This window comes from Periplaneta americana, chromosome 7, assembly GCF_040183065.1.
Source record: "Periplaneta americana isolate PAMFEO1 chromosome 7, P.americana_PAMFEO1_priV1, whole genome shotgun sequence".
Lineage (NCBI taxonomy): Eukaryota > Metazoa > Arthropoda > Insecta > Blattodea > Blattidae > Periplaneta > Periplaneta americana.
Genome location: NC_091123.1, coordinates 173605752 through 173633751, shown reverse-complemented (window position 1 = coordinate 173633751; position 28000 = coordinate 173605752). Strand labels below are relative to the sequence as shown.

The following is a 28000-nucleotide window of genomic DNA, read 5'->3' as shown; positions in this document are numbered from 1 at the left end:
ATTAAAAATATGTGTCATCACAGGAAGCACGATATCGATTAATTTATTAATAAAAACAATGTTTATGTTGTCAGAGCCTTGCGCTGTAGATCTAGTGTTTTTAAGAGCCTGCCTAACTTCTATGTCTGTAATATTAGAGAAGAAAAACTTTTCGCGAACAGGAAGAGGAATGGCTAAGAGAGTATAAGACGCTCGTATGAAAATTATGAAACTCGCGTCTTAATTACTATCATTATAGGCTTGTTGCATAATGTACTATATTCAACTAGTATCGAGATTAAATACTCAGTTCTAACAGCAACAATGATATCCGCTTGTTACCGCCGCAAAGTTTGTAGGCTGGCTGCAACCAGCGTTCTTAATATACAGACTAACGGCTCTGCTTGTGGAATATCTACATTAGATGCGCGCGCACGAGAAACGAGTAAGAATTCCTTTCGTCTGTTGGGTAGCAGAGCAACTGACACTCCTTGCTCTGTGCTCTCCACTGTTTGCTTTGCTGTGAATCCATGATTTCAGATTTCAGCTTTGCCTGTAACCTGTGTGGCATTGATGCGTCTGTAGTAATTTGACAAACCTGCTATGCCGTTCCATACATACAGCCCGAAGACTCCCACTATGGGCTCCACAGGATTCATGGCACTGTTAATGACGGCAAATACAGCCGCTAGTACCGCGGCTAAGAGCGAGAGTGCGAGGAACAACAGAGTGCTGACCCAAATACCAGCGTTAATGAACTTCTGGTCGTAGGAGTCTGTAACAAATAATAATAATAATAATAATAATAATAATAATAATAATAATAATAATAATAATAATAATAATAATAGTGTTGAATTTAAATCGACATACTTAATCGAAATCTGAAACTTCCTATGTTGCAAAAAAGATTTTTCTAACTTCCTAAAATATTTTATGAAATATGATGCTTATTGCACTGTTTCCGACTGGGTTCGATTACTGGCAAAGATAATAAATATTTACACTTGAATACAGAAGGCGACTGGATAACACAGAAGAACAACTGGCTAGGGACTGGAAGGTCCTGGTTTCCAAGGCGGCCCCCAGTCTCCTTTCAAATTGAGTAACGGGTCTTCCCCCAAAATAAAATGCAGTCATGGTATGCCTGTATTTTCATTTCGTCCTGCGGATTAATATGTAGCTCTACTCAACTCGTTTTGTCGTAAGCATGACAATCCTAACACGTGCCGTTATGTACTCAACTCGTCCTGTCGTGAGCATGACAATCCTAACACGTGCCATGATGTACTCAACTCGTCCTGTCCTGAGCATGACAATCCTAACACGTGCCGTTATGAACTCAACTCGTCCTGTCGTGAGCATGACAATCCTAACACGTGCCATTATGTACTCAACTCGTCCTGTCATGAGCATAACAATCATAACACGTGCCGTTATGTACTCAGTTCGTCCTGTCAATTATGACACGTGCCGTTATGTACTCAACTCGTCCTGTCCTGAGCATGAAAATCCTAACACGTGCCGTTATGAACTCAACTCGTCCTGTCCTGAGCATGACAATCCTAACACGTGCCATTATGAACTCAACTCGTCCTGTCGTGAGCATGTCAATCATAATACGTGCCGTTATGTACTCAACTCGTCCTGTCATGAGTATGACAATTATAACACGTGCCGTTATGAACTCAACTCGTCCTGTTGTGAGCATGACAATCCTAACACGTGCCATTATGTACTCAACTCGTCCTGTCGTGAGCATGACAATCCTAACACGTGCCATTATGTACTCAACTCGTCCTGTCCTGAGCATGACAATCCTAACACGTGCCGTTATGAACTCAACTCGTCCTGTCGTGAGCATGACAATCCTAACACGTGCCATTATGTACTCAACTCGTCCTGTCATGAGCATAATAATCATAACACGTGCCGTTATGTACTCAATTCGTCCTGTCATGAGCATAACAATCATAACACGTGCCGTTATGAACTCAACTCGTCCTGTCGTGAGCATGACAATCCTAACACGTGCCATTATGTACTCAACTCGTCCTGTCCTGAGCATGACAATCCTAATACGTGCCGTTATGAACTCAACTCGTCCTGTCATGAGCATAACAATCATAACACGTGCCGTTATGTACTCAATTCGTCCTGTCATGAGCATAACAATCATAACACGTGCCGTTATGTACTCAATTCGTCCTGTCATGAGCATAACAATCCTAACACGTGCCGTTATGAACTCAACTCGTCCTGTCGTGAGCATGACAATCCTAACACGTGCCATTATGTACTCAACTCGTCCTGTCCTGAGCATGACAATCCTAACACGTGCCGTTATGAACTCAACTCGTCCTGTCGTGAGCATGACAATCCTAACACGTGCCATTATGTACTCAACTCGTCCTGTCATGAGCATAACAATCATAACACGTGCCGTTATGTACTCAATTCGTCCTGTCATGAGTATGACAATTATAACACGTGCCGTTACGTACTCAATTCGTCCTGTCATGAGCATGATAATCATAATACAATAATTGGCAATTAGAATCTTGGTAATTTACAATATAAAATAATTTACCCATGCAGATAAGACTAACAAACAAAATACATAATTATATTTATCTACAGTAGTCTTGTTACAATTAGTAATAGTGTACGTTTTCAATTTATGAGAAGAAATACTCTTCAGTGTTCAAACAATATTTGTACCCAGAAAATGTTCGTTCTACGTCACAAGACGTAACTGGAGAAAATCTGAAATATGATGTAGTTTTCCTTGCTTTATCACCAACTGAACGACAATTTATGAATCTACTAGTGCATTTCGTACATGACACATCACATTAAACCCACGATTCGTTTTAAAAACACTTTCCATTTTTGCTTTAACGACTATTGGCGGTGGGTTGAACTTTGGCGCAGCTCAATGGTTAGGGCACCCAGTGAGTAGGAGTAGGGGTCTCGAGTTCAATCCTGGGCGCTGGAGCGAATTTTTTTCCATTAATAACAAATGGTAACCATCACAGATAATTCTGTAGGACCAAAAAAATAATCTTTACATAGATTATTCGCCTAACAGTGCATGTACTGTAGGAGTCCCGGCCGCCAACTCACTCAATTGAGTGCGGTCCCTGTGTGATAACTGTTGATTAAAATGTACTGTATGTCAATATACTGTATATAAGTCGAACACGGAATAAGGCCACTAAGGAAAAAAACTAAAAGGAGAAAGATTCGATCCGGTGCGGTGGGTTGAACTTCGGCGTAGCTCAATGGTTAGAGCACCAAGTGCGTAGAACTGTGGGTCCCGGGTTCGATCTTCGACGCCGGAGCGAATTTTTCTCCACTAATAACAAATTATTTAATTTGACTCACAGATTCAATTAACAAAGCACACATATTTATTAATTATAGTCAGTGACTAAAATTATACTAAAATTAAAACACTTCGATTTACTGGTCGTCTCAGAAAATCTCACCCTCACTTATATTAGTTGATTCTTCTAAAAATGGGCAGTGGATGGACTCAATCCCACTAAGAAGTGCGATCAATTCAAATTCCTGTGTGGCGTCATCCGTCTGACATGACATGAGGCAAACGTTCTCCGACATAAGACACGACACTGGAAGACAAAAAGAAATACAATTGACAATTGATTCACTAAACCTATTTAATGGATGTGAATGCTTTACTAGTCGTCAATAACCTTGGCATAAGTTCTTATAGTGCAGGCGAACTGTTTGATAATAATCTAGCAATGCTGTCAACTACGAGGCGCATCCAGAAAGTAAGTTTCCCTATTTAAAAAAAAAGAACACACGCTTACAGGAAAACATTTATTGGCAACAGGTACAGCAATGTTTCAGCTATTTTTCAACATAGCCACCATCAGAATTGAGACATTTGTCGTATCGTGGGATCAACTTTTGTATTCCTCTGTCGTAGAACTCTGCCGCATGTGAATGGAACCAGCGTGTGACAGACGTCTTCAGCTCTTCGTCGTTGCCAAAACGCTCACCGGAGGACAGGAATTTCTTGAGGTGCAAGACAACGTGAAAATCGCTGGGAGCAAGATCAGGACTGTAGGGTGGATGATCAAACAACTCCCAGCCAAATTCCGTCAAAACAGCTGCTGTGCGCCGAGCCGTATGTGGACGAGCATTGTCATGGAGAAGCATAACATCTGCAGTAAGCATTCCACGCCTCTTGACTGCTGCTTGGTTTCCGGGGTGAAGTGCGAAATCCAAGTCTCATCGCCCGTGACGATCCTGTCGAGGAACTCGTCGCCGTCATCGTGATACCTTTGCAGAAATGTCAGTGCTGCTCCTAAACGTTGCATTTTGTATTCGGGTGTCAGGTTTTTCGGCATCCACCTGGCTCACACTTTTTTGAACAGCAGGTGCTTAGTGACAATCTCATGCAACAAGGATCGCGATATCTGCGGAAAATGGCTGCTCAGCTCCTTAATCGTGAAGCGACGGTTCTCCATGATGCACTGCCGCATCATCATTGATGAGGGACGGTCGCCCACTGCGCTCTTCATCATGGACACTTTGACGACCTTCGGAAAACTGCCTACACCAGCGACGCACCATCTGCTTACTCATGATGTTCGGCCCATAGACCTGACAGAGCTGCCGATGAATTTCAATTGGCGCAATGCTTTGTGCATTAAAGAACTTTATCACCGACCGAACCTCGCAGGCGGCGGGAGGAGGAATAAGAGCTTCCATTTCGGACCACTGCTGCCACGCTACTGGCACCAGGCGGGACCTGTCCGGCTGGCATATGATTGATACGTCATAGATCTGTTACGGATGCGCAATTGACACGGCTAATTACGTTTACTTTCAAGGGGAACAAATCGGGAAACTTACTTTCTGGATGCGCCTCGTATATTCTCGATTCCATCAAGTCTCGTGTTGACTGCAACACGTTCCCTTGAACCGGGACATCATTTTGTTTTTACTAACATTTATAATATTAACCTGGCTATACCTTTGGATTAACGGTTGAGAGCCAAAAAGACTGTTTGTTACTTCTTTCCAAGACCAGAGTTTGATGATACTAGTATAAAATACAAACAAATCACTTTACTAGGTATAGGAGGGAAGAAAAGTAATGCATCCATTTACGTGAACTGGGAACTATTACGATTTTCAGTTTGATAATTTTCGTTAGGATTTTATTTAGTCAAAATACAGTATAATATTAACAATTAATGTTTTTACTCACTAACTGAACTATCCAGGCGGACGTAATCATTATGCAATGTATAGTACACTGTCTACAGCATATTAGCATACAATATGGAGAGTGCATTTAAATTGAAAAATAATCAAAATCTGGATATTTTAAACAAATTGTTGAAAGTGGTGGACGTTCATTTCGATACAGGCTTCAGTTATTTTGTGTATATTATCAAAAATGTTTTTAAGCGTTTCTTCCGAAATTTAATGTATTTTTTTTTTTCTTGAATGTAATTCTTAAATTTTTCTATTGTTGTAGGAAGTTTAGCAAACACACAAGTGTATTCTTAATATTGTAGTTGTAATTCCCTGGTAGAGAGGAAGAGAAGGCCTGATGACCTTATCTCTACCAGGTTAAATAAATAAATAAATAAATAAATAAGGAAATAAATAAATAAATAAATAAATAAATAAATAAATAAATAAATAAGGAAATAAATAATCTATACTAATAATAAATCTGTAGCCAAATTTTTTTTGGTAATTTTCGATTTTCCAAAAATAATTGGTGTTGACATGTATAATTAGCCATCCTGAAACCGAAAATCGTTTTTTTTTTTTTTAATTTTTGTTTGTATATCTGTCTGGATGTTTGTTTCCTTTTCACGCGATAATGGCTGAACCGATTTATATGAAAATTGGAATATAAATTAAGTTCGTTGTAACTTAGGTTTTAGGCTATATGGCATTCAAAATACTTTATTTAAAAGGGGGCCTGAATTAAATAAATCGAAATATCTCGCGTATTATTGATTTTCATGAAAAATATTACATAACAAACGTTTCTTTAAAAATAATTTCCGATAAGTTATATTCTATACAAAATTTTGATAGGACTCATATTTAATGAGATAAATGAGTTTTAAAATTACAATAACAACGCCATCTAAGGCGCTGTACTGAAATAAAAACAAATGACTTCGTCTATAAGGGGCCTTGGACAACAACAATCGAAAGCTATTAAACATAGCCTAAGAGAATGTTTCTATGTTTGTATGAAGTAATATCGGAAGCTAATTAATTATTATTTCACCATTGGAATATGTTGTTTCTCTAGATGGACATAATTCTACAATGTTATTACAGCAACTTCTGAAACATATAGCAAGTAATATAAAGTATACATATTAAAACTAAATGATGTCAGTCTTCATTAAACTATGAAGAAACATGTTAAAGGAATTGTCATTGCACCAAATGATTGCTCTCTGGACCAGAATGACCGCATTTTAATTATTTAAATACAATTTAAATTAAGTAACATATTAAACGATTTATCCTTTTATCAAACACGAATGTTCCCTGGATCAAACGTCCTATTTTAATTATGTAATTACTTTATATTTATTTCTAACAGGTGCAGCGGAACGCACGGGTACGGCTAGTAAATAAATAAATAAATAAATAAATAAATAAATAAATAAATAAATAAATAGTCACACAACTGTTTACCTCAAAAGAAATAATGCAAAGCACTCAAATCAGTCGACATGGTGGGCCATAAGCTGTTGAAGTAATCTGAGTGACTTTTAACAACTACAGTAAAATTGGATGTACAGGGTGATTCACAAGATTGCGCAGTACTCTAGGATGTGATTTCTGACATCATTCTGATGAAAAAAGTTCATATATACGTGTGTCCGATTTTGAATAGTTTCGGATAAAATCACGTTTCTTTCTTCCGTAACACGCATTCTTGTGAACTCTTTCTCTCTGGACGTCTGTAGCTGTATGTGTTACAGTACAGCTGATAGCAGCGACACAAAATCCAGGACACGGTTAGAGATAACTCAACACCGGTACAACATATCAACCTAGCATCTGAACAACGGAAGTTAGGGAATGCAGCGCGCGCAGTTCACACTAGGGCGGCCACGTGTATTGCTGTACAAAGTGGGGTCTTTGAAACCCGGCTTTAATACAGATTTTCCAGGCGAGTAATAACGTGAATGTTTTTAATGAATTTATAATACACCCAGTACCATTGTTGTAAATAATTTAAATGCTTAAACCTTCATAATATCTACATTTATGTTTAACATTCAGGTGGGTGTAACTCATTCAATTTAAAAAATATGACATGTTTATATGAACTTTTTTCATCAGAATGATGCCAGAAATCACATCCTAGAGCAGTGATGTCAAAGCAAACGCATTTTTCTGACCTTGACGTCGTGTTGCGGGCATCAAGCACTAAGTATGGAAAGAGGAAGGGATGTATATATGAACAAGCAGCCTGTTGGATTAAGAAAACAGTGGTGCACAAACTTCAGACGGAACGTGAAATTTTATGTCGTTATTTTTATATGGCTTCTTTCTGTTTGATATTATCTATATTGTTTGTAAAACAAAAGTACTAATAATTTTTTCTTAATATTGCACTTCTGTTTTAAATGTTAATAACAAAATAGAGCTTAAGAAGGAATATTCTCTTAAATCCCATAGTAGTATAATATTATACTGTACTAAATGGATGAAACACATCATTCATAAAGAAAGTGATATCCCAAAAAAAGAGATTGAGTATGACATGGTAAGTTGGAATTGATATTGATGGTACCTTTAGCCTTATAAAAGTAATCAATAAACTAATCAAAACAATATTAGAGTACAAAGCAAAGTTACCTAGGCGCTGTATATGTTTTACGTGTAACTAATATTCCATAACAAAACTCTTATCGCATTATGCTTTTAAGGTGATATTGGTGAGCAACTTCCTGTCATCAGAATATTAAATTATTTTCTCGAAATGTGCTGAAGCTATAGACTGACATTTTTACAACACATGGGCATGAATCTTTTGCTTATGATGTAACAGTAGTTACTTTGTTAATTCATTTCCTTACAAACAATTTCCATGCGAATATCTTCAAAATTTTCAATACACTATCTTCAGTAATACGTATTTACGGTATATTAGATTTACGAAAACGTTCTGTAAGGCTACTAAATAAATAGGCCTATGTCTGAAAATTTCACTTTTCTATAAAAAGTTGAGAAAATATTTCTTTTGAATAAAAAAATCAAACTTGTGAAAAATGAGCATTAAAATTAAAACTTACATTCTTATAATGCATTTATACTTCTCAGATAAATCTAAAAATTAACATGGATACAGTTTTAATAAGTTCTCTTTCCATTATCTATTGAATCAGTGCTGGCCATCCCTGAATATAGCTCGATCAAGCGGCATATACTACCTCTTTCGTCTGTCTCTTTCTTTTCCGCTGTAAAGCGCTCAGGCTCTCCTGAGCTCTAAAGCGCGCGCTTGCTCTTATGGGCATCAATTGACATGACTGTCTTAGAGCAGTGGTGGGCAAAATGAACGCAACCCACAAGACAGGATTTAAATGGCAACTACATACTGTGGGAGGGGTTGCACTGTACAGTGCAGTGACGGATTTACAGACAGTTGCGCCACTACACTCCTCCCTACCATATGTAATTAGAATAGTCCATTCAGGTGATATTTAATTAATCATTTTTCAAAGCATTTTCTTCGAAATTGGGATTTATATCTGTGCATGCTATTTTCAGTTGTGCAAGGAGATGAGCATCGCTTAAGCGAGATCTGTGGCTGGACTTTATAAATTTCATTTTAGAAAACAGCTGTTGGCACTGGTAGGTTGATGAATACATACCGTCATTTCCCATAACTATGGTCCTGGAACACAACTATGGTTCACGATACAACCATTCAAAGATCGTTGTAGAAGTAACATAGACCGTTCGTAGATAGCTACAGTGACTTGAATTCAAACTACAGTACAGCAAGAATATAGATAAACGAGGTACTACGTCATGGAGTACAAAATTTGAATAGTTGTATCGTGGACAATAGTTATGTTCCAGGACAATAGTTATGGGAAATGACGGTACTCATTATTTTTTAAGCAAACTGTCTAAGCAGTGGATATGTAGTACTGGACATCTTTTAAAAAATTTTAGCCCCCAGTAGACCTTCACATTCTGCTTTCAAGAAGCCATCATTCTGCAAATCCAGTACCTCTAACTGCAATTCTGGGATAACATTTTCAATTTAAACATGAAAAGGAGTGGCAAAAATGTTGAAATATTTCTCCATCCTTTGAAAATCACTGAATCTGTGTTCTTTGAACTCGTATAACAGGTGATCTATTTTAAGAATGTACATATTTAAGTTCGCGTCCTGAATATTTGTAACTGATTCTAAACATGAGAAATGAAAGAACCGCCTTTCTTGTAAGTGTGATATCCTCTCGATTCATATGATTCTGCGAAAGACATTGTATCCTAATGAAGCTCCGAAGTACAGCAGTCTAGTGTAATCCGCCACGTACACGCGCAGTATTTTCATGGAGTGGGGGAAGGGGAAGGTAGGGGGTACGTTTGATGCTTCGCTGAGGTCTGACGTCACTGCGGCAATGCCGCAGGAATGCCCACCATTGTCCTAGAGCAGCGTTTCTCAAAGTGTGTTCCCCGGAACCCAGAGGTTCCGTAAGCAACTCTTAGGGGTTCCGCCAATTCCTGATGTGAAATTATTTACTTTTTAATCTTTAAAATATAATGTTATAAAAACATGAAAAATAATAAGAACAGAACTATAATTGTTTATTCTATTGGAAATTTTCAGGACAACAATGGATACCGTTTACGGCAATCCGGTCACTAATGCACATTGTTGAAATAATAGAGGTGCGCTTGAAGTAACTTAAGTGTCTGCAGCTAACACATTTTCCAACAATAATGAATAGGTGTAAATTGTATATGAAATTAATTGAAAATTCTGTGAAGGATATTTCGCAGAGTTGTTTTGATGTTCCTTCAAGAATGCATAGGAAACTTCTTTTGGAGAGGAAAGAAAATTGTTTTGAAGTTCAAGGTGAATTGTTTGTTAATTTTGTGTCTCAAAGTTTATTTAATATCAGAAAAAAAGTCAAATATTTTAAAGAAAAATTGTGCTATTTTTATCATCCCTTCTTCAAAATTTGTAAATAGAGGGCGAGACCAATCATTGCGAGCTACAGTACGTCATCCTATTTTTAATACAGAGTGATACCGATCCTCAGTCTACATTTTTTTTTAATACAGAGTGACACTGAATCATGGATCAGTGGCTTAAAACAGGATCATTAAAACAATCAACATCCAAGTGTGCCACTACAACTTCAACTATCCCTAGACGTGAGTCTGATGAAGGCGGAAAAAAACACAACCTCTCTCCACGAATATTCACTGGGTTCATTGGATTCCAGAGTTTTATTTTGGGTTTAAAGTGGTTCCGTGGATAGAAAAGTTTGAGAAACTCTGTCCTAGAGTATTGTACAATCTTCGTGAGTCACCCTGTATATTCTTCGATTATTAGATTTCATCATGCCTAATATTTCACAGGTGTTACTCACTGGTGAGTTCCGCAGATATGGATGATAACATTTTTCCATCTATATGCCCCACGAAGAGGCCGTAGTTGATGGTAAGGCTGGTGGAGAATGCTGCATCGTTGGGTTTTGTGAGCGTCGCCTCCACCCACAAGCTCGTAGCGAATGACGTAATAATGACAGCCACGGCAGCACAGGCGACAATGAAAGTGGCTATAATGAAGCGTCGTCGAGTTGTGGCCATACTTATTTCTGAAAACATTTGATCACCATGCTTATCCCGTCCATTATCAACATAAATATTTAAGAATTCAGCCAGTTTGTCTGTACTACAACCATTACTGTGAAAATTTTGAACCAATATAGGCATTGATACTCTTTTATAATGTGGTCAGCATGTCGCTTGGTCAATACTTTAGATAGGATTGGATAAACACAGCACAAAGAAATGCTGTCATTTTATTGCGAAGCAGGATATATTTCTGAAAAGGGTTATAGAGCAGTTTGAATTTAGATAGAAAAGTCGACAAGGATCCAATTTTTTCCTATATATCCACAGACCTCAAAGTGGGCTGACAACCGTCAAGCAACCAACATTGTGTGCACACTAACTCTGTGTGACTTAAATTGTGGTTTTCTGTTAACGAACAGTGACGTGTATTACGCAAATCACACAGTTAGTGTGCACTCAATGTTGGTTGCTTGACGCTTGTCAGCCTACTTTGAGATCTGTGGATATAGAGGGAAAAATTGGATCGGCGTCTGGTAGAGTTCCCGAGTAGCTCAGTTGGTAGAGCTTTGGTACGTTTAACCAAAGGTCCCGGGTTCGATACCCGGCCCCGGAACAATTTTTCCCTCGAAGTTATTCAAATCAACTTTACAGGGAGTTATACCTGAAAGCTTGATTTGCATAATACACGTCACTGTTCGTTAACAAAAAACCACAATTTAAGTCCAACAGAGTAAGTGTGCACTCAATGTTGGTTGCTTGACGGTTGTCAGCCCACTTTGAGGTATGTGTCTATAGAGGGAGAAATTTTATCGGTGTCTGGTAGAGTTCCCGGGTAGCTCAGTTGGTAGAGCGTTGGTACGTTTAACCAAAGGACCCGGGTTCGATACCCGGATCCGGAACAATTTTTCCCTCGAAGTTATTCAAATCAACTTTACAGGGAGTTACATCTGAAAGCTTGATTTGCATAATACATGTCACTGTTTGTTAACATAAAACCACAATTTAAGTCACACACAGTTAGTGTGCACTCAATGTTGGTTGCTTGATGGTTGTCAGCCCACTTTGAGGTCTGTGGATATAGAGGGAGAAGTTGGATCGGTGTCTGGTAGAGTCCCGGGTAGCTCAGTTGGTAGAGCGTTGGTACGTTTAATCAAAGGTCCCGGGTTCGTTACCCGGCCCCGGAACAATTTTTCTCTCGAAATTATTCAAATCAACTTTACAGGGAGTTATACCTGAAAGTTGATTTACATAATACACGTCACTGTTCGTTAACAAAAAACCACAATTTAAGTCCAACAGAGTAAGTGTGCACTCAATGTTAGTTGCTTGACGGTTGTCAGCCCACTTTGAGATATGTGGCCATAGCGGGAGAAATTGGATCGGTGTCTGGTAGAGTTCCCGGATAGCTCACAAGCAATCGTTCTAATGGGGGCAGATAAAAAAGTTAAATTTTTTCTTCCACCATGTTAATAATGTCAAAAGAAGTGCTTATACAAATTTTGGCCACTCGACTGCAATTACGAGGCCGTTCAGAAATTGATTTTCCCTGGGGCCGTTGACAGAAAAAAGTACAATTTCATGGAAATATTTCTTGAAACAGATACAGCAATTGTTACGCTATTTGTTGACATATTCCCCACTGGAATTGAGACATTTGTCATACCGTGGGATCAACTTTTATGTCGTAGAAGTCAGCCGCCTCAGATCGGAACCAGCGTTTGACTGCGTCTGCACCTCTCTCTGTCGATCCCATGATATAAGAAATGTATCAATTCCGATGTAAAATATGTTGAAAAATAGCTCAACAAGCCGTGTCCGTTCCAATAAATTTGTCCAATGAAATTATGTTTTTTCTTTTTGTTAACGGCCCCTGGCGAATTAATTTTTTTGCAGCCCTCGTAATTGCGGTCGAGTAGCCAAAATTAGTATAAGCACTTCTTTTGACATTATTAACATGGTGGAAGAAAAAAATTTAACTTTTTTTATCTGCCCCCATCAGAACGTTTGCTTGTCAGTTGGTAGAGCGTTGATACTTTTAACCAAAGGTTCGATACCCGGCCCCGGAAAAATTTTTCCCTTGAAATTATTCAAATCAACTTTACAGGGAATTATACCTGTAAGCTTGATTTGCATATTCGTTTTAACTATGATACTAGGTTATTTCTATTGTCTGGTCGATAATGTAGGCCTAAAGTTAAGAGACTTTTATAAAAATTTTGAAGTTTATAAATGTCATTCAGTCAATGCGTATAACATGTCCTAACGACTCCATCTGGAAAGTCTCGCCTTCGCCTGATGAAGGTAGAAGTGCTGTTGGATTTTTGGAAGAGTCCTTCCACTGAAGACAGGACTATGAAATGTCTCTGATACTTTAACCAATCATCCGACAACAATGGGAAGAGGAGATAAGGCACCATTTTTTCTTACCTTTAAGCTATTTTAATATATCTGTATTTGAAAGTGAAAAATTAGTAACACCTCCTCACTCCTTTGATACGAAATAATTAATTGATATGCATTTTCTATTTTTTTTAATTTGTAACAGATAAATAGATAAGTCATACTGTTACCTGATTATTCACTCACTGAACTGTAAAATACATCACTATTTCCACAAATTAATAACCGTAATGTTTCTCTTCATATGATGTAATAACACCTAAAAATGCTTGACAACTGCATTGGGGTCCTTAGAATTCGTTCACGCGCATTATTTACAAATTCATAACTCAGCCCGTGATTCGTCTCAGTTCCGCCACACAAAACCTTACCTTGTGAGTCTGACACGATTTGGTGACTGATATCTCGCTTACGTTATCTCAGTGGCTACTTATCGATGCATGACGCCACCCAGATTGTCCCGTTGACGTTTGTGCGGAAATCTCTTCTTATCTCTACCTCCATCTCTGAGATCATTTTCCATACAATGCAATCAGTCTCCCCATTCCAGAAATCACCTTCCAATTTCTCCCATTAAAAAATGTACTATTATTACAACAGAAGCACTATGAAAAATGCTTAAGAATAACAATATGTATTATATGTCTTTCTCGTGTTAAATTTTACCGTACCTGGTTAACAAGTTTCGGCCTGTTATTGGCCTTCTTCAGAACTGGTTGTTGCTGGTCTTGGCGTCTTTTTTTTTTGTTTCCTGTGGGGGTGTGTTTGTGTAGTGTAATGTGGAGTCAAAGAGTGTGTGTGTTCTGAAACTGAGTTGTGTGTTGAGAATTTCGTTTGGATGTGTTTTTTGTGTCTGTATATTTCGTATTGTTCTAGTGTGTTCAGTTTCTGGCTCTTTGGTTGAGTGTGTAGAATTTCCATGTCTGTGTCGATGTCTCTGTAGGTGTGGTTAGCATTTGTGATGTGTTCTGCATATGTGGAAGTGTTTTGTGATTTTGTTATGGCTGTGATGTGTTCTTTGTAACGTCTTTGAAACGATCTGCCTGTAGAAGTTGTTGCAGGTGTTACATTTGAGTTTGTATACGCCTGTGTGGTTGTATTTGTTTGTGTTATTTGCGTGTTGAGATGTTTTTGTAGAGTATTATTTGTTCTGTATGCGATGTTGTAATTTAATTTCTTGAATGAGGTTGCAATCTTGTGTGTGTTTTTGTTTTCGTATGTTAGTGTGATGTATTTTTTGTGTTCTTGTGTTTGTGTTGTATTCTTATGATTTTTGTGATTATGTTTTGTCTTTCGTATTATGTTGTTTATTATGTTGGAATTGTATCCCTTTTCTTGTGCTATGTATTTGATTGTAATCATGTTGGTTCATTGGTATGTTGAGTAGTCTGTGTACCATTGTTCGGAATGGAGCTTGTTTGTGTTGTGTTGGGCAGTTGGATGTGTTGTGTATGTGTGTTGTTGTTGTGGGTTTTTTGTAGACCAGCAACAACCAGTTCTGAAGAAGGCCAATAACAGGCCGAAACATGTTAACAAGTTACCGTAAAATTTGACACGAGAAAGACATATAAATATATATTCCGAAGTGATATAGTGTTAAAAGTTGTGTAATCAAGATATATGTATGCATAACTTTACTTTATTTTATTGAAATAAATATTTAAAAATATACTATTGCAATATTTTAATCAATTTTAAAAGAAAAATTATTAGTCAAATGTGAATATAGATCAGCTTCGAACTCATAGCACTTACCTGCACGAAAACTGCAGTAAGGGATGTTCAGGGATGGAAGTACTCCTATTTTCCTAGCAGAAGACGGTCAGAAGGAAGTGGAGTGGGGTGGAAGTTTTTTAAAGTTGTGGCAGAAAATATAATTCCCTACAACTAACGTATAGTTTGAAATTGAAAGGTTTGTTTCAGTCGTGTAGCCTTAATGAAATGAAATAAATATTAAAAGAGTAATATAGTTGAGACTCATAAAATATAAGAAAGTTAAGTAACTGATATATTGCGATCGGATAGTAACATAATGTCAGAGGCAACTTGATAGCATAACAACCATCTTCATACTAACCCGTACAGCCCTGTTGTCTCTCTAGAAGTAGGATCGACTCTAAGGAAGACGAAAATTGTTTTCTAAGTAGATATCACAATTTTAGAGCTGGAGTATATATACACACAACATGGATAGAACGTCAAATGAAATGAAATACAAATGACGCTTTCTGAAATTAAATTTATTAATCTGAAATAAAAATGGCGTTTTCTAAAATTAAATTGATTCATCTGAAATACAAATGACGCTTTCTGAAATTAAATTGATTCATCTGAAATACAAATGACACTTTCTGAAATTAAATTGATTCATCTAAAATACAAATGACGCTTTCTGAAATTCAATTGATTAATCTGAAGTACAAATTACACTCTCTGAAATTAAATTAATAAATCGAATTTCAAATTACGTTTTTTGAAATTAAATTGATTAATCTGAAATATAAATGACGCTCTCTGAAGTTAAATTGATTAATCTGAAATACAAACGACGCTTTCTGAAATTAAATTGATTAATCTGAAATATAAATGACGCTCTCTGAAGTTAAATTGATTAATCTGAAATGCAAATGACGCTTTCTGAAATTAAATTGATTCATCTGAAATGCAAATGACGCTTTCTGAAATTAAATTGATTCATCTGAAATACAAATGACGCTTTCTAAAATTAAATTGATTCATCTGAAATACAAATGACGCTTTCTGAAATTAAACTGATTAATCTGAAATACAAATGACGCTTTCTGAAATTAAATTGATTAATCTGAAATACAAATGACGCTTTCTGAAATTAAATTGATTAATCTGAAATACAAATGACGCTTTCTGAAATTAAATTGATTCATCTGAACTACAAATGACGCTTTCTGAAATTAAATTGATTCATCTGAAATACAAATGACGCTTTCTGAAATTAAATTGATTAATCTGAAATACAAATGACGCTTTGTGAAATTAAATTGATTCATCTGAAATACAAATGACGCTTTCTGAAATTAAATTGATTCATCTGAACTACAAATGACGCTTTCTGAAATTAAATTGGTTAATCTGAAATACAAATGACGCTTTCTGAAATTAAATTGATTCATCTGAACTACTAATGACGCTTTCTGAAATTAAATTGATTCACTTGAAGTACAAATTACACTCTCTGAAATTAAATTAATAAATCGAATTTCAAATGACGCTTTCTGAAATTAAATTGATTAATCTGAAATATAAATGACGCTCTCTGAATTTAAATTGATTAATCTGAAATACAAAAGACGCTTTCTGAAATTAAATTGATTCATCTGAAATGCAAATGACGCTTTTTGAAATTAAATTGATTCACCTGAAGTACAAATTACGCTCTCTGAAATTAAATTAATAAATCGAATTTCAAATGACGCTTTCTGAAATTAAATTGATTAATCTGAAATATAAATGATGCTCTCTGAAGTTAAATTGATTAATCTGAAATACAAACGACGCTTTCTGAAATTAAATTGATTCATCTGAAATGCAAATGACGATTTCTGAAATTAAATTGATTCATCTGAAATAGAAATGACGCTTTCTGAAATTGAATTGATTCACCTGAAGTACAAATTACACTCTCTAGAATTAAATTAATAAATCGAATTTCAAATGACACTTTCTGAAATTAAATTGATTAATCTGAAATATAAATGACGCTCTCTGAAGTTAAATTGATTAATCTGAAATACAAACGACGCTTTCTGAAATTAAATTGATTCATCTGAAATGCAAATGACGCTTTCTGAAATTAAATTGATTAATCTGAAATATAAATGACGCTCTCTGAATTAAATTGATTAATCTGAAATACAAAAGACGCTTTCTGAAATTAAATTGATTAATCTGAAATACAAATGACGCTTTCTGAAATTAAATTGATTCATCTCAAATACAAATGACGCTTTCTGAAATTAAATTGATTAATCTGAAGTACAAATTACATTATCTGAAATTAAGTTAATAATTCGAATTTCAAATGACGCTTTCTGAAATTAAATAGATTAATCTGAAATATAAATGACGCTCTCTGAAGTTAAATTGATTAATCTGAAATACAAAAGACGCTTTCTGAAATTAAATTGATTAATCTGAAATACAAATGACGCTTTCTGAAATTAAATTGATTCATCTCAAATACAAATGACGCTTTCTGAAATTAAATTGATTAATCTGAAGTACAAATTACATTATCTGAAATTAAGTTAATAATTCGAATTTCAAATGACGCTTTCTGAAATTAAATAGATTAATCTGAAATATAAATGACGCTCTGTGAAGTTAAATTGATTAATCTGAAATACAAATGACGCTTTATGAAATTAAATTGATTAATTTGAAATAGAAGCAATGCTTTCTGAAATTAAATTGATAAATCTGAAATACAATTGATTCTTTCTGAAACTAAGTTGATTAATCTGAAATACAAATCACGCTTTCTGAAATTAAATTGACCAGTTCTGAAATACATGTGGAAAAGGTGTAGACCTGTGATCGGCATTTGTTGGCTCGCGAGTCAGCCCATTAATACACAAGCAGGGCGGAGGGATAAAGACAGATCACTTGTTCATTCAACGTTGAGGATTTGGTTATCCTCCACTTCCTACCTTTCCCTTTCCTGTATATTGCGGGCTGCATTTTATTAGACGTAACCTTCACCGATCAACTGCTGTAGACAGGGGCTGCTCGTCCATAAGAGCTGCGGAGCTGCAGCACTCCCTGCTTTGACAGGAAAATAAAAATAATATTTATTTTAATTTTTAGAAGAATTGTTACAGCTTTTATTGGTAAATTGCTTTATATTTCATCTGGCCGGGAATATGTACTATTATCTTATGCATAATCTTTTTGCGCGTCGACTGTATTGGAATTGACACTGCATTCAAAATCGTCCTGGGATCTGCAGGGTGGTCAGCTCATAGAGAGTGTGTCTTGCATGGTCAGGGGGTAGAGAGGTGAAGGGAAGCAGTGGGAAACTGTCGCCGTTTAAAACCCATATTTCGCTGCATGGCTTGCAGAGCCAGGCCACAAGGGCTCTTTCCTCTCCTCCCACACAGCTATTGTAATGCTGCGTCAAATGGATTCTCTATTCCCTTGAAACTTAATGACAAAATTTTTATTTTCTTTTCACATATTTATTGTTGTAGAATCTTATCGAGTTAATATAACGAAATTAATATTCTCTTTTGCCTTATTATTACGTATATATCCAGCCTCCAGCAGAACCTAATATTTGCCTTAACTCAAAATGATTGCACGAGTAGAATCCTTTTGATATAGCACGTAAAATACGAAAGAGACTTCTTTTCCACTTTTAGAAAATTGTTGACCATCAGTATATCTGAGTGTTGCTTTGGTGTGACGTCTTAATACTGTAACTTAACCAGTGCAAATTTGCAAGCATGAGTGTGTGTGAATTACAGAATATTAATTTCATTTTTCTCAACTTTCCCTTGCGGAGAATATTGATGTAATGAAGTGAAATTAAAGGGTCGTCCGTTGCCCGACTTAAATCTTACTTAAGCTTCATCCAGCCGAAATACTGCATATATGTAAGGAAGTATAACAATGAAATTTACGCTAAGCATTTGTGGTTAAGTGGATGTGAACAAAAAAAAAATCTGTATTTCGTTTTCCTTGCCTCCTCTTCGGTGGCGATGCTGCATGGGCTAGGAGTGGTGTGACACATTTAGGACATTTGCCCCTAAAAAGCAAAATGCACGAATCTTCGCAATTTCACCTGAAAAATGTTGTTTCATTGGCTATGTTACGCAACTCATACTGCTGTGCAATTAAGTGAAGTCCACACCTGTGGAGTAACGGTCAGCGCGTCTGGCCGCGAAACCAGGTGGCCCAGGTTCGATTCCCGGTCGGGGCAAGTTACCTGGTTGAGGTTTTTTCCGGGTTTTTCCCTCAACCCAATATGAGCAAATGCTGGGTAACTTCCGGTGCTGGACCCCGGAATCATTACACCGGCATTATCACCTTCATCTCATTCAGACGCTAAATAACCGAAGATGTTGATAAAGCGTCGTAAAATAACCTACTTAAAAAAATTAAGTGAAACGAACAGAACAAACATTCTCAAACATAATCAAGAAGTGAGAAAAAATCGTGAAATTATTTAAAAAAAAATATTGATTGTATCAAATTTTGTGGCCAATATGAACTTCCCCTTAGGGGACATGATGAAAAAACGATTCGAAGAACCCTGGTGTGTTTCGTGGGTTGCTACAGTTCGTGAGTAATCTAAACGAGCCTCTCAAAAATCATTTGGAACATGCCACTGTTTAAGGTTATTCTAAGACAATTCAGAATGAACTGGTAGATTGTGAGTTGAGTGTCTGCCGATCTGAAATTCAGACTGAAATCGATGGTATTAGTTTTTCTTAGGGATTAGCAAATGGTCCTACAGACTTCTCCCAACTAAGTCAGGAAGTTTTGGTTTTTCGATATGTAGTGCTAAAGCAGGGAGATGCACTATCACCTTTACTTTTTAACTTCGCTTTAGAATATGCCATTAGGAAAGTTCAGGATAACAAGCAGGGTTTGGAATTGAACGGGTTACATCAGCTTCTTGTCTATACGGATGACGTGAATATGTTAGGAGAAAATCCACAAACGATTAGGGAAAACACGGGAATTTTACTGGAAGCAAGTAAAGCGATCGGTTTGAAAGTAAATCCCGAAAAGACAAAGTATATGATTATGTCTCGTGACCAGAATATTGTACGAAATGGAAGTATAAAAATTGGAGATTTATCCTTCGAAGGGGTGGAAAAGTTAAAATATCTTGGAGCAACAGTAACAAATATAAATGACACTCGGGAGGAAATTAAACGCAGAATAAATATGGGAAATGCATGTTATTATTCGGTTGAGAAGCTTTTATCATCTAGTCTGCTGTCAAAAAATCTGAAAGTTAGAATTTATAAAACAGTTATATTACCGGTTGTTCTGTATGGTTGTGAAACTTGGACTCTCACTCTGAGAGAGGAACATAGGTTAAGGGTGTTTGAGAATAAGGTGCTTAGGAAAATATTTGGGGCTAAGCGGGATGAAGTTACAGGAGAATGGAGAAAGTTACACAACACAGAACTGCATGCATTGTATTCTTCACCTGACATAATTAGGAACATTAAATCCAGACGTTTGAGATGGGCAGGACATGTAGCACGTATGGGCGAATCCAGAAATGCATATAGAGTGTTAGTTGGGAGACCGGAAGGAAAAAGACCTTTGGGGAGGCCGAGACGTAGATGGGAGGATAATATTAAAATGGATTTGAGGGAGGTGGGATATGATGATAGAGACTGGATTAATCTTGCACAGGATAGGGATCGATGGCGGGCTTATGTGAGGGCGGCAATGAATCTTCGGGTTCCTTAAAAGCCATTTGTAAGTAAGTAAGTGCATTTTCATTAAATATTCTGTGTAAACTTATTATTTTATTCAAGCGTTAACATACAAGGTTCATTTCTCTTTCAGTATCTCATACATGTAAGATGGGTACTTATGAGATACTTTCACTATTACGATGAGGAGGTACTGCACGTGTTGGTGCTTATGGACGGAATGAGCTGCCTAGGGTTTCTTGCAAGTTGCAGGGTTGAATCCTCCTCGCAATAGTCTCTGAAATTCCAAGTGTGCAAGCTGGTTCAGTCTGTCTTTACTCCCCCGGTTTCATGTAAGTTATTTCTAATTGCGCATCCCTCCACTATCGTTATACCATGATCTGCCTACTCGGAACAAACTAAGGAATATCAAATAAAGAATTATCTTTTAAATAAATTTTAACGACTTTATATCAACTGTGCTGTTAGAGCCTATCTCGCGTCGGCAAATTTGATCGTTGTGAAATTATAAACTATTTCGGTGAGATGTGTCCGACGATTCTCTATGGAATCATCTGACATTTTCCTTACAGTTGGATGTAATTTAAGAAAAATCCACCTAGGCAATCAACCCAAGTGGGATTCCTATCCACGTCTGATCACGAGTCCCACTATCGGCCCCTAGCCCACGTTGATGGGCCATTATCTATCTTATCTGTAAATATCTCGGCGATGCGTTTGAAAGATAAACCGTGCTTGGCATTTGATCAGGAATTCTCACAATTATTACATGCAAACGTAACTTTGTTTGAAATTGGAAAAAATATTCTGCTACATACATACTGTAAATTGGGGCTATTCCAAAAGGTTTTTTAATCTATCTTTTTGTTGTTATAAAACTGGTTTTGTTCTGAGTATTTTGTTTTCAGTAATTTGAAGTAGGTTGGTCTTAAGATGCTATTCATCAAAATTCGTTTTTTTTTAGCATTCATAGTATTTAAAAAAAAAAATAAAATAAAAAGCACCTTTCAGAAAATCACCGTGTTTGGGGCTATTCTGAAACTAAGTTGTTTTTAAATATAGAATGCTTGTAGATGCAACCAAGGGCTATTCTCAAACTTTTTTCTCTTATATTATTTATTCTGATTAATTTGGTAGCCTATAGAGAAAGTCAGTGTTTTCTGTTTGCAGTAGGCCTAATGATGATGAAATAGAAAAGGTCACTTCTACAAAATGTTTTCTTACAAACTTTCGTTCACAAACAGTAAGACAAAACTTAGAATTAAAGAGAGGTATTGGTACATAAAACGAAATTATAGATAACCATAGCTTAATAGATAGGCTTGCCAACCGTCCCGTATTTCCCGGGACTGTCCCGATTTTGACCATTGTGTCCCACGTCCCGAAGTAATTTCCACACTCATGAAAATATCCCGATTTCATGGCACATTTACCCGTACAGCTGATTTTCTTTCCTATCATATTGTTGGATTTAGTCTGGATCGGAAGATATTTCCGCACAGTCTCATACAGACATGCTTCCAACATGTGACGAAATAGATAAATGACTCTAGTACGCATATTCAAGGCAGAAATTTAATTCTCGTTGATGTTTCAACAGAGTGACGGGTGCAATGAACATAATACACAAGTTAGGGCAGACTTGAACACAGGATACTTGAATCATCTATCCTCTGTACTCATCTTATGCCCTTGACTTTACTTTGGCACCGTTCAGCATTATGGCCTCTTTCTTTCACTTGATATACCATTCATTGGTTTCGGCGGAAAAGTGAAAAAAATACAAATTTATACGACCACTTCTACGATAGATAGGCCTACAGATATCAACGAGGACAATAACAAATACTTGTAAAGTACCTCAGCCCTTCAAGTGGTAAGATCTGATAGCTCTGGAGATAAATAACGTAAATGTCTCTGTGTTTTCCTACAAGAGTGGCTGAAATATTTTATGAGAACTGCACGCATTATATTCTTCGCCTGACATAATTAGGAATATTAAATCCAGACGTTTGAGATGGGCAGGGCATGTAGCACGTATGGGCGAATCCAGAAATGCATATAGAATGTTAGTTGGGAGACCGGAGGGAAAAAGACCTTTTGGGAGGCCGAGACGTAGATGGGAGGATAATATTAAAATGTATTTGAGGGAGATGGGATATGATGGTAGAGACTGGATTAATCTTGCATAGGATAGGGACCGATGGCGGGCTTATGTGAAGGCTGCAATGAACCTGCAGGTTTGTTAAAAGCTACTTATAAGTATAAATAAGTAAATAAGGTAGGTTAGGTCAGTTCGTGTTAGTTCAGGTTATGTTAAGTTAGGTTAGTTTATATAAAGTTAGTAATTATATCAATATGATGGGTTCCTAATTTCCAACGAGTTAACATTTCCTTTGTAAGGAATTTATACTGTTTTTTCAACTTGTTTTGTGGTGATTTTGGTAATTTTTTGTAATTTTTTAACATATGAATCGAGATGGTTCTGTTAATACAGTATATATAATAATAAAAATAGTATACTGTTGAATATATGAATTGATGAGTGGAAATAATTAGTAATTGATTAACTAGCGGACTTACTCGTGTTAATTATGTAAGTCTGTGGGGCTTACAGCTGTTTCGGTGCTTCATCACACCATCCTCAGAGCCTACTAGATCTCAGCGTCATCTCGAACTTCTCTGCCTGTTATGTGGGTGCGTTTGATTGTTGAAAGGTGTTGAAAACATATGAAAACAAAAGCACAAATAAGATCGCATCTTCATTCAGAAAGCAGAAATACAACATAGCATACAGAACAGAAAACACACTACAAAGACATCTCAACACACAAAAAACACAAACAAATAAATACGACCACACAGGTGTATACAAACTCACATGTAATAGTTGCGACAAGTTCTACATTGGACAGACAGGTAGATCATTCCAAACACGCTACAAAGAACACATTAGAGCAATAACCAGAGGACACAATACATCTACATACGCCGATCACATAACCAATGCTAACCATACATACAATAACATAAATGCGGACATGAAAATCCTACACACACAACCCAAGAACCAAAAACTCAACACACTAGAACAATACGAAATATATAAACACAATAAAATACACCCCGATCAAATTCTCAACACACAGACCAATTTCAGTATACACACACTATTTGACTCCACAATCAAACAATCAAACGCACCCACATAACAGGCAGAGAAGTTCGAGATGACGCCGAGATCTAGTAGGCTCTGAGGATGGTGTGATGAAGCACCGAAACAGCTGTAAGCCGCACAGACTTACATAATTAACACGAGCAAGTCCGCTAGTTAATCAATTACTTATATTCAAGTGTTAAAATAGTGTACGCAAGATTCAAAATGGAAATAATTAGTGCAATAAAATTGTCAGTAACGTTTGTGTCCCTAATTTTTACTTACGAAAGTTGGCAAGTCTAAGTACAGAGTAAAATTATATCTTTCCACTTTTATTACGCAATAATGTCATTCATTCATAGTGTTCTGTCCAAGGGCAGTCTTTCCTATTTCCTCTCTTCCTCTTAGTCTTCGTATATCATCCATATATCTTAATGTAGTCTATTATTTGATATCTTCTTCTGCCTCGAACTCTTCTCTGGTTCACCATTCCTTCCAGTCCATCCTTCAGTAATGCAGTGACTCAACCAATTCCTTTTTCTCTTCCTGATCAGTTTCAGCATCCTTCTTTCTTCACTCACTCTTTCTAATATAGTTTTATTTCTTATTTTGTCTGTCCATTTCACACTCTCCATTCTTCTCCATATCCACATTTCAAATGCTTCTAATCGTTTCTCTTCACTTCGTCGTAATGTTCATGTTTCTGCACCATACAATGCCACACTCCACACAGAGCACTTTACTAGTTTCTTCCTTAGTTATTTTTCCAGAGGTTCACAGAAGATTCTCCTTTTTTCTATTGAGAGCTTCCATTACAATTGCTATCCTCCTTTAGACTTCCTGGTAGCAGTTTATGGCTGTACTTACAACACACTCATGATTTAAAGCTGTCCACTTGCTCTATTGTCTCATTTAGTATTCGCACTGTTATCTTCTTTATTTTTCTTCCGACAACCATGGTCTTCGTCTTATTTGCATTTATTTTCGTCCCATACTGCTCACAGCTGTCATTTAGCTCCACTAGCATAGTCCTTAATATCGTCTCCTCTTCTGCTAACAATGCCATATCATCAGCAAGTCTTTTTTTATTTTACGATGCTTTATCAACTGCTGTGGATAATTAGTCTTTGAATGAGATGAAGGTGATAATGCCCGCGAAATGAGTCCGGGGTCCAGCGCCGAAAGTTACCCAGCATTTGCTCTTAATGGATTGAGGAAAAACTCCGGATAAAACCTCAACCAGGTAACTTGTCGCAACCAGGATTTGACCCCGGGCTCGCTCGTTTCACGATCAGAGCAAACCTTATGCACTTTATAGATGTGTGCTGTGTCAAAGCGTAAGTACCGCCTTGCTTTGTTCATTGCTCAGTAGATGCTTGCTGAGGCGAGGAAAACTGCGGCCTCCATTTTTATTAAGCTTACATAGCAGACTAATAGGAGATATAAGTATCGCCTTGCATTTCTCATTACTTAGTAGTAAGGCTAGGAAGTTCGTACCAAAACAGGTTGGGTGCATCCATGCATATAGATCACGCCGGCGCTATACTTGCACTAGCTGTCTTCTGTGTATACTATAGACCAGTGATGTCAAAGCAATCGCATTTTTCTGACCTTGAGGTCGTGCGCGGGCATCAAGCGCTAAGTATGGAAAGAAGAAGGGTTGTGTATATGAATAAGCAGCCTGTTGGATTAAGAAAACAGTGGTGCACAAACTTCAAACGGAACATGAATTTTATTCGTTATTTTTATATGGCTTCTTTCTGTTTGATATTATCTATATTGTCTGTAAAACGTACTAATATCAATTTCTTGATATTGCATTTGTGTTTTAAATGTTAATAACATAATAAAGAGTTAAGGAGGAAACACATCATTCATAAAGAAAATGATATTCCAAAGAAAGAGATTGAGTATGACATGATAAGTTGGAATTGATATTGATGGTACCTTTAGCCTTATAAAAGTAATCAGTAAACCAATCAAAACAGTATTACAGTACAAAGCAAAGTTACTTAGGTGCTGTATATGTTTTAAATGTAATTAATATGTCATAACAAAACTCTTATCTCATTATGCTTTTAAGGTAATATTGGTGAGCAACTTCCTATCATCAGAATATTAAATTATTTTCTTGAAATGTGCTGAAGCTATAGAGCTGACATTTTTACAACACATGGGCACGAATCTTTTGCTTATGATGTAACAGTCGTTGCTTTGTTAATTCGTTTCCTTATAGACAATTTCCATGTGAATATTTTCAAAATTTTCAATACACTATCTTCAGTAATACGTATTTACGGTATATTAGATTTACGAAAACATTCTGTAAGGCTACTAAATAAATAGGCCTATATCTGAAAATTTCACTTTTCTATAAAAAAAAAGTTTGGAAAATATTTCTTTTGAACAAAACAATCAAACTTGTGAAAAATTAACATTAAAATTAAAACTTACATTCTTATAATATATATACTTATCAGACAAATCTAAAAATTAACATGGATACAGTTTTAATACGTTCTCTTCCCTTCATCTATTGAATCAGTGCTGGCCATCCCTGAATACAGCTCGACCAAGCGGCATATACTACCTCTTTCGTCTGTCTCTTTCCTTTCCGCTGCAAAGCACTCAGGCTCTCCTGAGCTCTAAAGCGCGCGCTTTCTCCTATGGGCATGAATTGACATGACTGTTAAAGACTATTGAGTATACTCTGTTCATATAAACAACTCACAGTATGCGAATCTGGATTCCAGGTTTGGCTTCCTGTAAAGCTGATTTGAATAATATTCAAAGGAAAAATTGTTTCGGTACCGGGTATCGAACCCGGGACCTTAGGCTAAGCGCGCCACTGAGCTATCCAGGAAAGATACACAATCGCGGTCCAATTCTTCCCTTTCTGTCCACATAATGTATCTTAAGTAGGTTGACATCGTTAAAGACCCAGCCTGCGCACTCTAAACTGCACAATATACAGGGTGTTTCCGAGGTGGTGTTACAAACTTTCAGGGATGATGGCGAAGGGCACATGTATCAATTTGAGATAAGGAACCATGGTCCTGAAATGACTGAGTCGAAAGTTATAAGCAAAAACAGTTGTGTGGAAATGGAATTGTAATTTGGCAACAAGTGCCCTCCTTCCCTTAACCTTTGGAACAGTCATGGAAAAATGGTATGGGCCGGATGTCTCCTACGTGGGTATTGGCCCTCAAGGATCGGTCTTTGGGCCTCCACTTTATGACATTTATACAGCTGATATTCCTACCCACTCAGAAACTAACATCGTGCAATTTTCCGACGATACTGCTGTCTTCATAACTCATCAGAATCCCTTGTATGCAGCCAGAACCCTGCAAGTTCATATTTATCTCTTGGAAAACTGGTTTCAGAAATGGCGCCTGACCTTAAATGCTGATAAAACACAGACTATCTGTTTCACGAAGTGCACGATGAAAAGAATCCCTAAACTTAACATATGCTGCACCTTCTTGGGGCTATATGAACAGCAATGCTTATAAACCATTACCGGTACAGGTTGCACAAAACAAGGCTCTTACAATTAGACTGATCCATGGGTCTGACTGGTTTAGTAGAACATCTCAAATACATGAAGATCTCAGTATTCCATATATACATGGGCTATTCCATATGAAATCGATCAGTAAAAAAAAACCCGCATTTTTTAATACTCTAATTTTTTCCCTATTTATACAAGGTGCTGAGGACAGTGCGTTTTAAAAAATATACTATCGAAAGTCAAGCGGTTTTCGTATTATTGAGCGACAAATTTAGCGTATTTTATAAAAACAAGCCTCTTTCAGCGCTCAGAACTCTGGAACCATTTACTGCAGAACATTGAACGAGAGCTTATTTTGAAGCTGACATTTGGTAGGTTATGTTAAGAAGTAATCCTTATTTTTATTGTATACAGAGAGACAGATAATCTGATTTTACATACTTTTAGGCTTCTTGCCCATTTGTAAAAATGTAAAAAATGTTGAGAAAAAAACTTGCATTATTAAGAGGGACTTCGGCATTGTTTGCTTAGTGGCTCGGCAATAAGTTTCGAGGGTATTAAATAAATTATTTTCACATGCCTAGACTTGAACGGCGCAGTACTACACGCACTGGCCGAGAGCTGAAGATAAACGAGCGTTGGGCGTCATTTTACTCCTGTGTTTAT

The 28000-nt window shown here is 36.8% G+C and overlaps 1 protein-coding gene across 3 annotated transcripts in view; it reads right to left on the bottom strand.

The window, feature by feature from the left end:
- Positions 1-13676, bottom strand: part of LOC138703747 (clarin-3-like) — a 29728-nt gene extending 16052 nt beyond the window's left edge. Inside the window, exons 1-4 of one of the 3 annotated variants that reach the window (XM_069831889.1) lie at positions 13602-13676; positions 10623-10850; positions 3471-3614; positions 578-754 (exon numbers count right to left, since the gene is read on the bottom strand). In XM_069831889.1, coding sequence (XP_069687990.1) covers positions 578-754; positions 3471-3614; positions 10623-10842 — 541 coding nt within the window. In that variant the 5' untranslated portion in view covers positions 10843-10850; positions 13602-13676. The other 2 variants (XM_069831888.1, XM_069831890.1) reach the window with 2 other exon arrangements.
- Between the last annotated feature and the right edge of the window lie 14324 nt (positions 13677-28000).